The sequence below is a fragment of the Ischnura elegans genome, chromosome 2 (assembly GCF_921293095.1).
Source record: "Ischnura elegans chromosome 2, ioIscEleg1.1, whole genome shotgun sequence".
Taxonomy (NCBI): Eukaryota; Metazoa; Arthropoda; class Insecta; order Odonata; family Coenagrionidae; genus Ischnura; species Ischnura elegans.
Genome location: NC_060247.1, coordinates 78,624,688 through 78,639,199, shown reverse-complemented (window position 1 = coordinate 78,639,199; position 14,512 = coordinate 78,624,688). Strand labels below are relative to the sequence as shown.

The 14,512-nt window shown below is 37.6% G+C and overlaps 1 protein-coding gene across 6 annotated transcripts in view; it reads left to right on the top strand.

Annotated features, from left to right (window-relative positions):
• LOC124154020 (mitogen-activated protein kinase-binding protein 1) overlaps nucleotides 1-14,512 on the top strand; it is a 361,316-nt gene that overhangs the window by 342,288 nt on the left and 4,516 nt on the right. For 5 of the 6 annotated variants that reach the window (XM_046527500.1, XM_046527501.1, XM_046527497.1 and 2 more), the window contains 8 exons: nucleotides 274-401; nucleotides 5,238-5,576; nucleotides 7,320-7,501; nucleotides 7,665-7,837; nucleotides 8,256-8,388; nucleotides 10,706-10,813; nucleotides 13,584-13,708; nucleotides 14,290-14,473. In XM_046527500.1, the coding sequence (XP_046383456.1) occupies nucleotides 274-401; nucleotides 5,238-5,576; nucleotides 7,320-7,501; nucleotides 7,665-7,837; nucleotides 8,256-8,388; nucleotides 10,706-10,813; nucleotides 13,584-13,708; nucleotides 14,290-14,473 (1,372 nt within the window). The remainder of the gene's footprint in view (nucleotides 1-273; nucleotides 402-5,237; nucleotides 5,577-7,319; nucleotides 7,502-7,664; nucleotides 7,838-8,255; nucleotides 8,389-10,705; nucleotides 10,814-13,583; nucleotides 13,709-14,289; nucleotides 14,474-14,512) is intronic. The other variant, XM_046527502.1, reaches the window with a different exon arrangement.

The following is a 14,512-nucleotide window of genomic DNA, read 5'->3' as shown; positions in this document are numbered from 1 at the left end:
TTACATAAATGCTATTGTGGATACTCTCAAAGAATAGGTAATTGTTATGTGAACCTTATTAAACCTTCTTTGAATGAGTTTATGTTATGTCTAATAATTTTACCAATGGTATTTGCTTGGGTCAGTACGATCTGTCATGTGGAATGGATTGTCATTATGATGTGGACCATGTAGCAAAGTACTAATTTTTTTAGTGTTTATTGTAGCATTAGTTGCTCATTTTTGAGAGTGGTCATTCATGCTTATGCATTTTTTTTCTTTTTGCTCTATTAGGATTTGGAAAGCACAGAGCATGATGGAGATGTGGAAGATTACTCAGAAGGTGAAGGAGAATCAACAGAGCCAGAGCATGCAGACCAGCGGTTGATGTATTATCCTCCTGCTGAAGACAATCCAGGGAGGTATGTGCATTAAATCATAGAAAATGTGCCATCCATCATATTCATTCTCTCCATTTCAAAGAGAATGTTCTTTATGTTCATTTTTAGAACACAGTCTGAATTGATGACGATAGTTTTTGGAATGTACTGAATTATTACTGAATTTTGGCTGATTTTGAAGTTCTACTGCTAAATCATTGGGTTTTATGTGGAATAATGAGGAAAATCAGGCCATATTTTTAAGGTATTTTCTTGAATGAATTTGTGGTATTAGATGAATCTTGTAAAATATGAATATCCAGTTTTCGGTTACAAGAGAATTTACATGATCTTAAAATTTCAAGGGGATACCGTATATGTGCATGTAAGAGCCGCTCACGTGTAAGAGACTCACCCCTATTTTGGCCCCTATAAGCATTTCCGATTTCTTCTATCCACCATTTGGTCCAACAATGTACACACTTGTTCGAAATTTTGAAACCGCAGGTTTTGACACCAATAAAAATTTCAGTTGCCATAATCCTCATAATAGCATCTGAAGATGATTTTTGAAAAATCAGATCCTTAGCATAATGGAAATTATTCGGTAAGACAGATGTTGACTATTAACCAGGTATTGTCCTTCAAAACTATGCGTTTCTCTACACTTGATACTATATGCAGTATAAATGCTGCGGGATGCCCACTCATTGCTGTAAATTTACCGTGCCCTCCGGAGCAAAAACCCTGCGCAATCTTTTCCATGTTCATCTCCAAGGTACCGAAGTGATGGTGCAATGCTCTCAAGTAAGAAAAGCTAACAGGAGCATTTTAAAAATAAAACTCCCCTGCCTGCTGCTTGTTTTTGATGTAGGGTTTCAGATGACTGACACTGAAAACCCAGGCCACTCAGTTCCCCTTGGACTTGCGACCGATGAAGGGGAGGGGGGAAGATTAGAAGTTTGTGTAAGAGATGCACACCCATTTTCGGCTGCAATTTCTGGGAAAAAAGGTGTGCCTCTTACACGCGCGTATACGGTATTTTCTATCTATTCTTATTTATTCTCTATAATTGTCATGGTCTTCTATGTTCTATAGATAGCATAGGTATTTTAGCCTTTAACGCTTCTCATATTCAAAATCCAGTATGATTCCAAAATAATCCCTGGAATATAGTTAAATGGTCCTCAACCTATAAACAAGAGGAATCTATACTTTCAAAGGATGAACCAATGGTATCCGAACATATGTAAAATGTCATTACATATGTCTCTAAATTTCATAGTTGGTTGAAGTATGTGCATGTTTTTTTGTTGCTGTGTCTCTTTCAGGCAACTGTGGAGGATTTATCCCTCTTAATTGTGGTAGTTTCAAAGGAAATGGCGGAAGAAAAAATTATCAATGCTTTTAATATTTGCATCTTGAGACTCTAAAACAATTCATGCAGTGAAAGATGTGCAAAGGGAGCGAATATCTACTTGAAAATGGGGAAAAACTGTCCATCGATATGAGTCAATTGTGAATTATTTGGCAAGTTATGTAGGCTAACCTGCTAAATTTGTATCCAAGTTTAGAGAATGCGTATTTTTTCAACTTAACACACAGTAAATTTAACTTCTTTGCAAATTCTGTTTGCTCAACTTGTTTGTATGTTGAGGACCTAAGGCTGTATGGCAATGATTTTCGTATTTCCTAAGGAATAAGAATTGCTGGCCAGTGTAAATTACATCGAAACTTGAAGATTTTACGTGGTGGAAGGGCTCCATATTAATAATGAAGTGTTTTTCATTATTAATAAGTGTAAATTACATTGGTTGGGCTGTTAGAATATTAGTTATTTGGTGAAGGCACTTGAATTATGAAGTAAAAATGGTTACCTTCAGAATTATGCTAAATTGCAAGTACATATATGTTTAAATTTATTTACATGAATGAATCAAACAAAATCATCTGACTTGAACACCAGACGAAGTTTCACAGAGCTTTCAAATATTGAAGTATATTATAATGGAGGGCTTATGCTTGAATAATTTACAAAATGAATGATTTAAGTTTAAGTTCAATGAGAATGTTGAAATTTTGTAGTAAATGGAAATTTCTGTCTATTTCTCCTATTAGCTACCAATCTTTAATAATTACCAGTGATGGGTAAGCCACTCCAATCTAGTAAAATAGCTACAGCTACATTTAAGTATGCTTATCAGTGGAAGGAGATGGGAAAGCATAAATCTATGAGCTTACTTCCTCATGCTAATATCATGCTATATTAACTACTTAAGCTGAATATCAAAGTGGTTTTGTCATCAGTTGGTTATTATGTATTATTGCTTATCATGAAAACATGTGGTTGCGCAGTTTTAGAATGAATATGCTGCTGCTAGTTACGCATATTAGAGCTTATCTATGTTACTTTTACTACTGTACATGTATTCTACACACTATTCAGTCAAGGGAACCATTAACTCTAGCTCTCTGTCAGACTAGAAGTGGGAACATGTTTATTCACTGCTAAAAATTATCCTGATTTCCTTTTACCATGAATTTAGATGCTGGTTAAAAAGGCTGTTAAGTTATGGAAATGAAAACATGAATTCTTTGTTTATGAATTTTAGCACTTCTAAAACAAAATATGCACATGGTTTAATTTAAAGTACATGAAAATTTCCAAGCTCACTCTTTCCTTACTTACCATGTTTACTAGTAGGTCAGATTTCCTGCCCTGAATAATTAGTTCCGATACATGGGTATATTCTTGTCAGGGTAAACAAATGGGCCATGAGTATTTCAGGCCCGGTGCCATGATGATGTGCAAGGTTACTCATTTAGATAAGATATCCCTAACAGCTTTCATTGTTTTTATCAACTTACTCTTGAGACCAGCTATGGAGCCATGCTACTTTACTGAATGCGAATGATATTTTTAATTATTCTCTCACTGTATGGGTAAAGAAAATATGGGGTGGTATAAAAGTGTGTACAAGAAAGTATGAGCGAGATAACGGTTCGGTTCGATAAGTATGAACGAGAAGAGGGTCAGCTGCCGCAGCCAATGAAAACGTACTTGGCAGCCACGTCAATGTTATAGTAGTGGACTATCCTATATATAGCCAACTGAAATTCCCAGGCCAAAGCAATTAAACAATCTATCAACTTTATTAACGATTCTTAGCATACCTAGTTTGATGATAGTGCTTCCTGTCATCAGATTTACGAACCCTCTGGACTCTACAGCTGTGTAGCCAAAACTACTTGACCTGGCATTCATAAGAGTACTCTGCTGGACTCAAATATTGGATTGCTCTCATGCATCCCTGCTTAATATACAAACGCAAAAATATGAGCCCTGAAACAGATACCAAAGTTATCCCTGCTATTAATAAGTGACTGCCATAAAGAATCACTACCGAACCATTTCAGCTCTTATAACTTTTGTGGGCAATTTTTTAAAATGTTAATTCAAGAACAACAGCTGCTTATTATCAAGATATAGTCATGTACTACTTAAAAAACTGGTTTCTTTGTACATAGTTTGGTAGATCATTATATTTTGGTGGAAATTTTAAAGGTATTTCCTCCATGTAAATATGTACATTTTTTTTTAAATATTCAGAGTGGCAGTACTTATTGTTTTTGTGTGAATAGTGAATATCTACCTTTCTTCTCTGGTGGTATTTGTGCATTAAATTTACAATAATTGTGATTGATTTCAATCTCCTCCCAGTAATAATGTAAATAAGGAATTATGAGAGCAGGACTACAAAATAACACTACCTGTATATTTTTCAGCAAGTCCTTCGTACCAATTTTTATTTTTGTATTTTTGCCAATAATTGAATGATGTGACCAAAAATGGCATCTTAGGATATATATGATGCAGAAGCTTTATATACAGTAGTTAATTTGTGCAAAATAATGTCCTCCTTGGTATTTTAAGAACCCATTGACAAAATTGTTTTTTCGTAGATTCTGTAACTAAGCTATGCTGACTAGCTCTTTCATTTTTATGTTGCTCTAATTAATATTTACAATGTGGTTATCATATGTATAGTGAAGACTTATGAAATGATCTCTGATATTTTTGTGAGTACCTACTTCATCATTTCGAAAAAGGAATATTCTTCTTTTTTTTTGCTGTATTCATTACCTAAGTTTAAAGTTTCAAGAAATTTGTTACTTTATGATTGGTCCATGATTACGGAAGTAATATCACCTAAAGCATATGGGTTGTAATTAATTGATTATCCTGTAGGTTGTCCTCAAGGAGTGTTAAAAATATGTATCTTTTATTGTTAGAAGTTAATTTTAAAAGTAGTATTTTTATGTAGATCATTCAATTATCAAGCAGTTAGTGTGCTAATCATGCAATCAGGGGGCATTTTTTTTGTCAGAAAAATGTAGATAACAAAGAAGCCTCAAAGCAATAAACTTGCTCAATGATGTTCCTACTTTGTTAGCCTGGAATTGAATGTAGTTTCTGTTGTAGGTCTTTATATACATTTCAATGACTCACACATGCATATAATTTCTGAATCATCAAAGTGGTCTGACCATTATTCCATCTGACATACTTCTGCTTTATTTATTTTCATGATTCATCAAATAAGCTTAATGCAAATAAATTATGCAATACCCTCTGAAATAAAATCAACCACTGTTGTGATCTTAATCAGTGTCAACACTAACCATCACGAGTTACTGTATTAATCATGAGGAAATGGTTTTTTCTTCATTTCCTCTCAGTTAATGTCTAATTTTGACTTAAATAAGAAAAAAAACTTTGCTAACTCTCTGTATTTCATTTTACCATCAATATCTAATTTTGAAGATCAACGATTTTCTTTAATGTTGGAATTTTCCATTCCTTTCATTTATTAACAGTAGTGACTACACAGTTAACGCAATGGATGTGGAGGAACTGAGGAGGTCTCAGCGGCGGATGAAGAAACCCAGACCTGAACGCCTGGCGATTTCTTCGGCTGGTGGTGGGCAGTCAGCTGGGGGACCTGGAGGTCTTGCAGCTGGCAGTGGTGGCCCTGGCTCTAAGATGTCTGTACCCACAATATCTGTGTCTGCGGCGACAGGGTCGTCAGTGTCTGGTAGCCAAGACAGTGAGGAGGAGGAGCTGGAGGAGGAAGAGGAGGAGGAGGATGAGACAGCTGCCTCTACTCCCAGCGCAGATGCCTCTGACCGAAACCTCATGTCAATGCTGTCCATGAGGTAGTTTCTGAAACAGTGAATTTATCTGTTTAATATTTTTTTTTTGCTTTTAAATTCATTTATTATAACTAGTGATCCTTAAATTCTAGCATAAATTCTGTTGTACAAAATCACCACTTCTAGGTATCCCAAGACACGTAATAGAATAATAAAGTGGCAAAATAGTTGACTATCTCTCTTGGGGTTTGCATGAAGTCAGCCAGGGTCTGAGTTGGCTATTGCATAGCATAGATAACCACATTTTCATCTATGCAATTTAAAAAAAAATTGAAATTTTGGAAAACCCGGGAAACCTTCTATTGTTTAGATGATTCTCTTATTCAGATTTCTGGATCATTGAGCTTCTATTGTAATTGCTTTTTCCTCTTAATTTCATTCCATATTTCCTTGTTTCACATTTTTTTTTAAACGACCACTGTATTGAAGGAATGTGTTTGAGGTTTGAACCCAGGTCAACTCATAGTCAAGAGGTTGTCATAGCTAGGTATACTCAAGTATTCAGATCTTTAAATTATTACGGAGGCTTCCGCGGTTAGTTGATTGGTGATGGTTTTCCGGGTTGATCCATGTTTTGCAGACAAAACATGGATTTGTCCGCAAAACATGGATCAACGCGGTGTAAACCCGGAAAACCATCACCTATTCAGATCTTTGTCTGTTAGCACCGTTACTTTTTTGATTCTTACTTTGTAAATGACTTCAGGGATGAAGATGATGGCAGGATAAGGTGTAAAAATATGTCACAGTCAACTGAAATAACCCTGATGCTTATCCTTGCCACTGATCTGCAAAAAATCCACCAAGAAAGACACCGTATTTTGCGCATTCATTGTATTATGTTTTGATGGTCCTCACTATTTTTTTATGATTGTGTAATTTTCCAAGTCTTCATATTTTTGTTTTACTTAACTTCACCCATTCCTATAAAGGTACATTTTATCAATTAATATGACGCACATATTGTAGACCCTGAATGAGGGTTTGAATTTATAGTTCTTTAGCTTTTTGTCAGCCCATTTTGACCTATACAGTTTGGAGGAGGAATTTTCGAATAGCTTACAGTGGAACCTCGTTAAAGCGAGTACAGGATATAGCGACACCCCCGCTATTACGAGAGATAACCGATGCACCGTCAATTGACCCTATAATAAGTGTGTTAAAAAATTCGTTTTTACGAGACCCTTTCGGTGTTGGCTCTCGCCATAGCGAGGGTTTCACCGCCGGAAGACTTTCATCGAGACTCCTTAACCTCTGTAATTGCTAGCGATCTGTTAGAAATGAAGTTAATGGAGTGCTCAGTCTCAAATTTATGTGGTGAACTGTCGTTCGATAAATATAATGATTGACGAAACAATGCTTTGCATGATATTTATTCAGTGCGGCGCTTATAAATTGTTTGAATAGTTAATCGTTATTTGAGTAAGGAAATTTAGTGATGCAAAAAAACATCGTCTTTCGTCTGGATTTATGCTTACGTTTATCGGATAGATGTTTATCTGTCGCCGCACCACTCCTGTTCCTGTATATCTGTTCGCAACAGGTATATTGGCTATTATTTGCTCCACCTCCGGTAAAGCGACAATTCGCTATAGCGAGTGTTTATTAGTGCACCGTGGGGTGTCGTTATATCGAGGTTACACTGTACTTAGTTAGAAAACATGTTACATATACTGATTACTTGCTATTACCAGAAATATTTTTAATATCAGGCCATAACTTTATCAATTTGCCTGATTATTACAGTACCGAGAGTCTTGATCATGTTGGGCACCGAGAAAAGTTCCTGAAGAACACTTTTGAATCCCTGAGTGGTGGAAATGAGGATGGAGGTGAGGGAGGGGCTGAACGGAGCTCTGCAAATTCTAAAGGGGGCAGCACAAGCATTTCTTCGCAGTTTAGGGGCCCTGCTGCCGCAGGAAACTCAGGTAATTTTTATTTATCAGATAAAGTGAAATAAAGTGGTTTGTAAATCCCTGTATTTTAATTTTTGCATTATTTTTCATTATTCATGCTTAGAAATTGTATTTTTTAATTTTTTTTTTTTCAACTTTCAACTCTTCTTAAAAAATCAATCTATAATTTCCTCAGGCGAAGGAAGCAATCCCACTTCTGTTGGAAGCACCACGTCATCATCTAGCTCCACTCTAAGGAATGTTGCTGTTATTAATGCAACACGGCAAGTTCGTCATGATTCCGAAACATTGAAAAAGAGAGAAGAGCTTTTGAGAAGGCTGGAGGAAACAAGGCGGAAATTGCAAAGTGTATGTAGAATAACAACTTTTTAGAAATTTTTTTTCACCATATGAATGTGAGTTAAAAATTTGCCCTAAGAGTAATACGTGTGCACTGTATTGCCCTCTTGTTTTGGTGATTTTGGGAAGTGCTATAAAGAGTCTCGCGTGTTGGATTTTTTGGCTCATGATGTCGTAATATTTCACCTTTTCTCATTCCTTAATGGTTCAACTTTCCTTTGATGGCTACTGTAAAGATATGCAAAGTTGAACTTGAATTAGTTGTTGAAGCTTAGGGAAAATTTTAGTTGAATTTTTGGATTTTGCAATGGAGGAAACATTTGTTATACTTACGCTGTTTATGCACTAATGAGTTAATAGGAGATTATCTTTTCTTTTATTTCTTCATTTTTCTTTTGTATAATTTTGTACGATGTATTTTTTTTAGGTGGGAATGCAGTCATCTCTGAAGACAAGCCAGAGTATATCAGATCTGAGCCACATCCCTGGGGATTCTAGGAAGCATGGTGGGAGTGGTGCTGGTGGTGGCGTCATGTCAGGAAGGAAGGATAATTATCTAGGTAATGAAGAAGCTCAATGCACATCGCTTCCTTCAAATGTTCCGTCACCTGATATCACTAGGCGCAGTGGGTCCACGTCCCCCTGTCCCAGTGGTCCTCCACCGTCTTCCATCTCTTATCCTTCTTTTCCACTCTCCTCTCTTGGGGCCTCAGACAGCACTACTAACCGTTCTTCCAGCATGGCTGCTACTGCCGCAGAACCCACTAACAGCACTAACACCACCTCGGCTGGCTCTTCTTCCTCGGCCGCTAACCTTGGTGGGAATGCTTTTGGCCGGAGAGGAGGCAGGCCAAGTGCGGCATTGTTCCTCGGTTTATGCCCAGCACCCTATCGCCCTCCGCATCACCAGCAGCACCATGGTTCCTCAGGCGCACACGGTGCCAGCAATCATTCCCTCCCAGAGTCCCCCGTTTGCGAGCCTATCGATTCGCCCTTAACCTTCCTCACTCACAGGTCTTCAAACAAGGAGAGTTGCATTGAGCGCAATTCCCGCAAGACTCGAACCCTGCCTCCCGGAAGCACGTGGAGCCTCTCCCGCTCTTGTTCCTATTTCATCGACCTCAACACCTTGTTTGTCAAGTCGGAAAGCTCCCCGTCAATATGCCCCACCGAAACGGCGACCAAAGATGACGATGATGAAGAGGATGCCGGGGGAAATTTTAGCTCTGATTCACTCGAAAGAGAGGAGGAAGAGGATGCGGAGACTCGGCATGGCATTCCGAGGAGGTGCGTGAGTGATTACACAATATGCCAAAGGGAGGCAATGGTCACAGTTTCAGTGGCTCCCTCAGAGGGTGGGGGTTCGTCTGGTGACCGCAGGAGAAGGAGGAGTGCAGGGGCTGCATCAGTTGGTGGTTCTCGGGAGACGCGGCAGCAGAGAAGGCCTCCCTTGCCACCAGGCAGGAGGAGAAAACCAGTTTCGGAGGCTGATCCGGATGTGAACCACCTCTCGGAAGGCGGTGAGGGCAGTGCCTGCCCATCGCTTGGCAGTAGGAAGCACCGTCCAGTGTTTAGGACACGGAGCCTCCAGGACACAAGCTCTCGCAGGATAGGATTGGGAGAGGATGGGACAGAGTCACGGTATGAAGGTTTTGAATCGCACACGGAGGGTTCGTCGGCTGTTCATTCGCCCCGCAACTGGTCAGACAATGAGCAGCGTTGGAGGTTCAAATATTCCCCTGAAGACTTTGGTTACCACCAGTATGTGCAAGGGGAAATGGGCTCAGGACTGCCTGTTTCTGGGTCATCGACTCCCTCATCATGTGCATCACCCAAGCACGTGGCTTGGAAGGGTAACGACGGGACTTCCAAACAGCAGTACCCCCTGGCCAAAAGAGTGACACTGAGGCAGGTGCTGCCGTGCAAAAGTGTCTTCAACCATGGTAGGGATGACATCCAAGTTGAAAAAGCTAGTCAGCATTCTGTCTCTTTTTCTGCTTGCCTTTCCTTTTGTTTCCTACTCTGCATGAGATTGCTCATGTTTTGGCTTAGCTGCGTTCCAAGCCTTATGATATGCTGTCAGTTGCCCCACTTCTACGACACTGTTTAGTTGTAGTGTACAGATATGCATAGTTTAGTGTTACTATGTTTAATCATTACTATCTATTTGAATGCTGAGTCAAGGCTAGAAGTATTAAATGTTTTGTTGAATGTTTTTGACTTTCTAATGTGTGATGGTCATTTGAGCATTACAAATCCTAAAATATGAGCTCCTTCCCTCATGAATGGACTTGATTGAGAGTATGATCAATGAAGCAGACAAAAACTCATATGAACGGCATTTAAATTTTTCCTGCCATGATATTTTGTTTCGATTAAATTTTTCAACGGTCAATGTATATGCTAAATATTTCTCATTAAAAATGAGCATGGAATGACTAAGAGCTCAATGAGGTATTCATTATTTAAACTTATACTTTTGAATTTTGAAAGTACATGGAGTTTTTTAGATCCCATGAATAATTTCAAAAAAATATTCATGAGGTTTGGAAGAGAATGAGAACTTCGTAATGCATAAATTTTTTGAATGTTGCATCTTCGTTTTCTTGTGACTTTTGCTGTGATTCCTTTTTAGAGCTTGAGGTGATAATTTTTTTACCCTATATTTTTCATGTACGTGTAATTATGCATTTTGAGATTCTAAATTGCCCTTTCAGCAATTCATTCCCTGCATGTATTGTATTTGCTTGTTTTATCATTTTGTTTTCTTTTATTTTTCTCCATCAACCCGGCGTGCTCCTCTTAACCTTTAATGCCTGCCTCTCACTTTGCTGCCTGCCTGCTGTATACCATGATCCATTCCGGCACTGACTACAGCTGCTGGCAGAGGCAGTGGGGAGAGTGGTGGAATGCGTCGTGCTTGCTCCCTTAGTGACTTATCACAACCAGCTCCTCGTCGCATCTTACCCAATCCCCCGAACAATGGTATGCCTTAATAGTCCATTCAAATCCTAAAAATAGTACCACAAATTTTCTGTTCATTTTGTGAAAAGATATTTCTTCTTCTTAAACAGAAAATTTCCTTCTAAGGTGGATAGGAAATCGATTCTCACCTGGTATAAGTAGACCACCATTGGAATGTGTAATTTTTGGGGTTGGCTCAGACTATTCATTATCATTGATTTGATGAATTACTTCTGATTACATTATTACCTATAGTCAATATGAAGTAGATGCGAGTAGTAGTCTGGCATTTACTTTATCATCAGTTGAAGTCACTTTTCCAGTTACTATTACATTAGCATTTGGTTGGTTAGTGTAGGGCATTCTATCATTGTCGTACCACTGTATTTTTTTCTGGTTTCCAATGATTGGTCAGAAATTATTTCATTATGTATTCCTAGAAGTGTGATCTCTTTGAAGTAGAAATATTGGTTTCTTCATCTTTTACTTCCTTGCTTCTTTTAATATTCCAGTTGTTTTTGCGAAGGATTCTTTTTAAGCTTCATTTTAAGTGCATATTTTTTATTTTGAAGGTTGTAAATATGTACAGAATGGAAACTGATATGCTCTGTATAAAGTGCCAGCTTCAAAGATTTTTTTAAATGAGAACTTAAAAGATCAGATAAAAAATTTTCAGAAGATTGTGTTGAACATACTATGGAAGCTGTCAATGTACAAACTAGGTATTTTTTATACTTGGCTTCACATCACACTGAGTGGTTCTTTGTGTTTGGTGTAGGGGTCTGCTAAGACTTTTTATCTTTTGACGTTTACATTTGCAGCAGTGTTGAAGTGTTGCCATGATTCACTGAAGTGCCTTCATCACTTTTTTTCTGACATGTGGCATACATGCCAATAGTCACTACTGCACAGTTAGAGGTGATTTTTATTGGTGAAATGATTTTTTTTGTATGAATTATCATTTTGTGAAAGCAGCATTGATGTTGAAGGTACTGTTGCCCAAAATTTGTTGTGCATTTTGAATTTATGCAAATAGTGGACACAAATTTTCAACTATTTATTTTTTGCCACTTGTCTCTGTTTTTACATAGATTTTTTATTAGTTTAAATTAAGAGATGGCAGACGTTTGGTTTTGTTAGTGGTTGTTGTCTATTTTTATGTATGAAGATTCAAATCATAGCTACCCTAGTTTCTCCCACTGCCGGAAAATAATTTATTTCACTGTAGGTTACAGCCCTTGATAGGTCTCAGGTTGTCATCAGCTAATCATCAGGTTGATGACAACAAAGAAGAAATGATAGGTATAGATACATCTTTATCAAGCCATTTTTATATAATCAATCTGTTTAAAATTGTCATTTCTGGAATTCACCTCAAATCTGGGATATTGCAGGGGTTGAAAGCTGCTAAGGTTGGGGTTGCAAAAGCATAGTTACTGTACTTTTTGGCTTGTAAGATACATTTTTAAATTGAACGATTTATGCAAGGGCGTACTCAGGAACATAACTAGGGGAGGGGGGGCAGCCAAGTTGTGACATTGTGTGGTGTTTTAACATGGAAAAGGTGAATGAAACCAACATTTTAAGAAAATTATAACTGCGCTTTATTAGTTTATGGGGTTATTTCCTTGAAAAAATAGTTTTATTTTATTTATATATCTTATACTAATATGTACATATAATTTTTCGTGGGTTTAAAGAAAATTTGTTGTAGTTTTTTTCAATTCAGTACTACTGATTTTGCTCAAAGACTTATTTGATTTTTACTATTAGGTGGGAGGCAGCTGCCCCCCCCCTGTCCCTCTCTGGGTACGCCCATGGATGTATGGTGTATGGTGATATATTTCATAGGTTCTCATCGTATAAGCCCATCGGGTACAACTTTATTCCCTGAAATTGCTGCCAAAAATGAGGGTGCATTTTTTACACGAATTCTTAGTCCCCCTTCTCAACTTACTAGTCTCAGGGATATGGTTAGTTAGTAATATATTTCAAACAAAATGCTTTCTAGGTCCATGCATGTGGAACTTAAATGCAAAAATAACGAGATGGTACTTGAAGACTTAGGTAATGCCTGAAAATACATGATAAGATCTCCAATGCCTTGGAATAGAATTAAGGAAATAGCTAAACATTTTTGACTGAAAATGAAGAATGTTACATCTATTTGCTCGATTAAATTACTCAGCATTAATGGCAGTGACTATGAAAATCGTCTTGCATGCATTTTCATTTTCGTGTGAATGGCCTCTCTTAAACACATTGCTGACTCTGCTTAACTAGGCTAGACCTTGATGATCTGAAGCAGCCAGTTCTTGAAGAACCTACTGAAGTTTCACTGTTAATTTTTTTCAAAAATGATCAGAAACACTATGGAAATTAAAATGTCATTCACTCCCTGGTTTTAGCTCATGAACTGAAAAGGTTTGTTATACTCTGGCTTAGATCTTAGTGTTCCCAATTGTAAATGTATGAATATTTATTTTGCACTTCATGAAAAGTCCTGTTGTATTGTTGGTGGTTTGTTAGTGTGTTTAAAATATGCACAGTTTGTGGAAATTTTAAGCCATTGATTTTTATATTTTCTACGTTTAGTTGTAGAGTTTGATGTGGGAAAAATATGTGGCATTTCTATTTTAAGCTATGCATTTTTTTATTTTATGTAAGCTATGCTGATGTATTTTTTTAAGTGAAGTGGGACAACTTTTTTTTTTTTTGCTTGAAAGCAATGCATGGAATCAGATTTTTGGTGAATTCAACTTTTGTATTTATGCTGAAATATTGTATGCAGTTTCAGGAAAAGTTCCCGGAAAAAATTCATCGTCAGCAGGGTTCCGAACTTTACCAAGGCAAACGCTTAAGCAAACCTCAAATTCTTCTATCACCAGAAGCAGTTCAGTGGGAGTTTTGAATCAGGTGAGCATGGAATTGACTTAAGTGCATTGGCATCCACAGGCAGATGTAAGGAGGAGGGCACGGGGCACATGCCCCCTCCCCCCCCAGACGCTTCAAAAATAGACAAGATTTTTAATATGGTTATTATCTTGTTCATTTTATTTTGTGTATTACAGAGCCTCAGTCATTTAATTTAATAGTAATAACTTTCATATCAAAATAAAGGGAATATTTTCTACTGTAATTGTATTTTGTTTTTAATCTGAAAAATGAGAAGACCTGTCAGACCCTTGTGCCCCCCCCAGAAAAAATCCTGAATTCACCCCTGTTTACATCAATGTAGTTACATGTTTAGCTTACCGCACCATACCCAGAATTCACTAATCTGGGAGCACCCATTATCCAGCTCTAGGTATGCTTTGCAGAAAGCATAGCTTTGCTCAGTTTGAGAAAGTGATCTGATGAATCTTTTTGTTAATCACCTAAGAGTAATTTTGCAATTTGAGGAGTGATAAATTTAGTAGATCTGAGTGTTGTACTTATGCAGTTACAAGACTTTTTTTTAAGATTGAAATGATTGTCATATTCTAATCTATTTACAGAGTGACTCTGAGACAGATCTGACTACAGTTCATCGGAGCGGCGGAAGGGTAGCAAATGGTCTCTCATCAGCCATGCGTCCAACCATCAGCTCTCAAAACAAAGTCAACGGAGTTGGGGGAAAGAGTGGAGGGAGCAGTGGCAGCTCAGCAAGGAGAAGAAGCTTGACGTCTGCTTTTTCTTCTGGTGAGATTTTTAGATATATTTTCTTAACCCTCCAGCCCA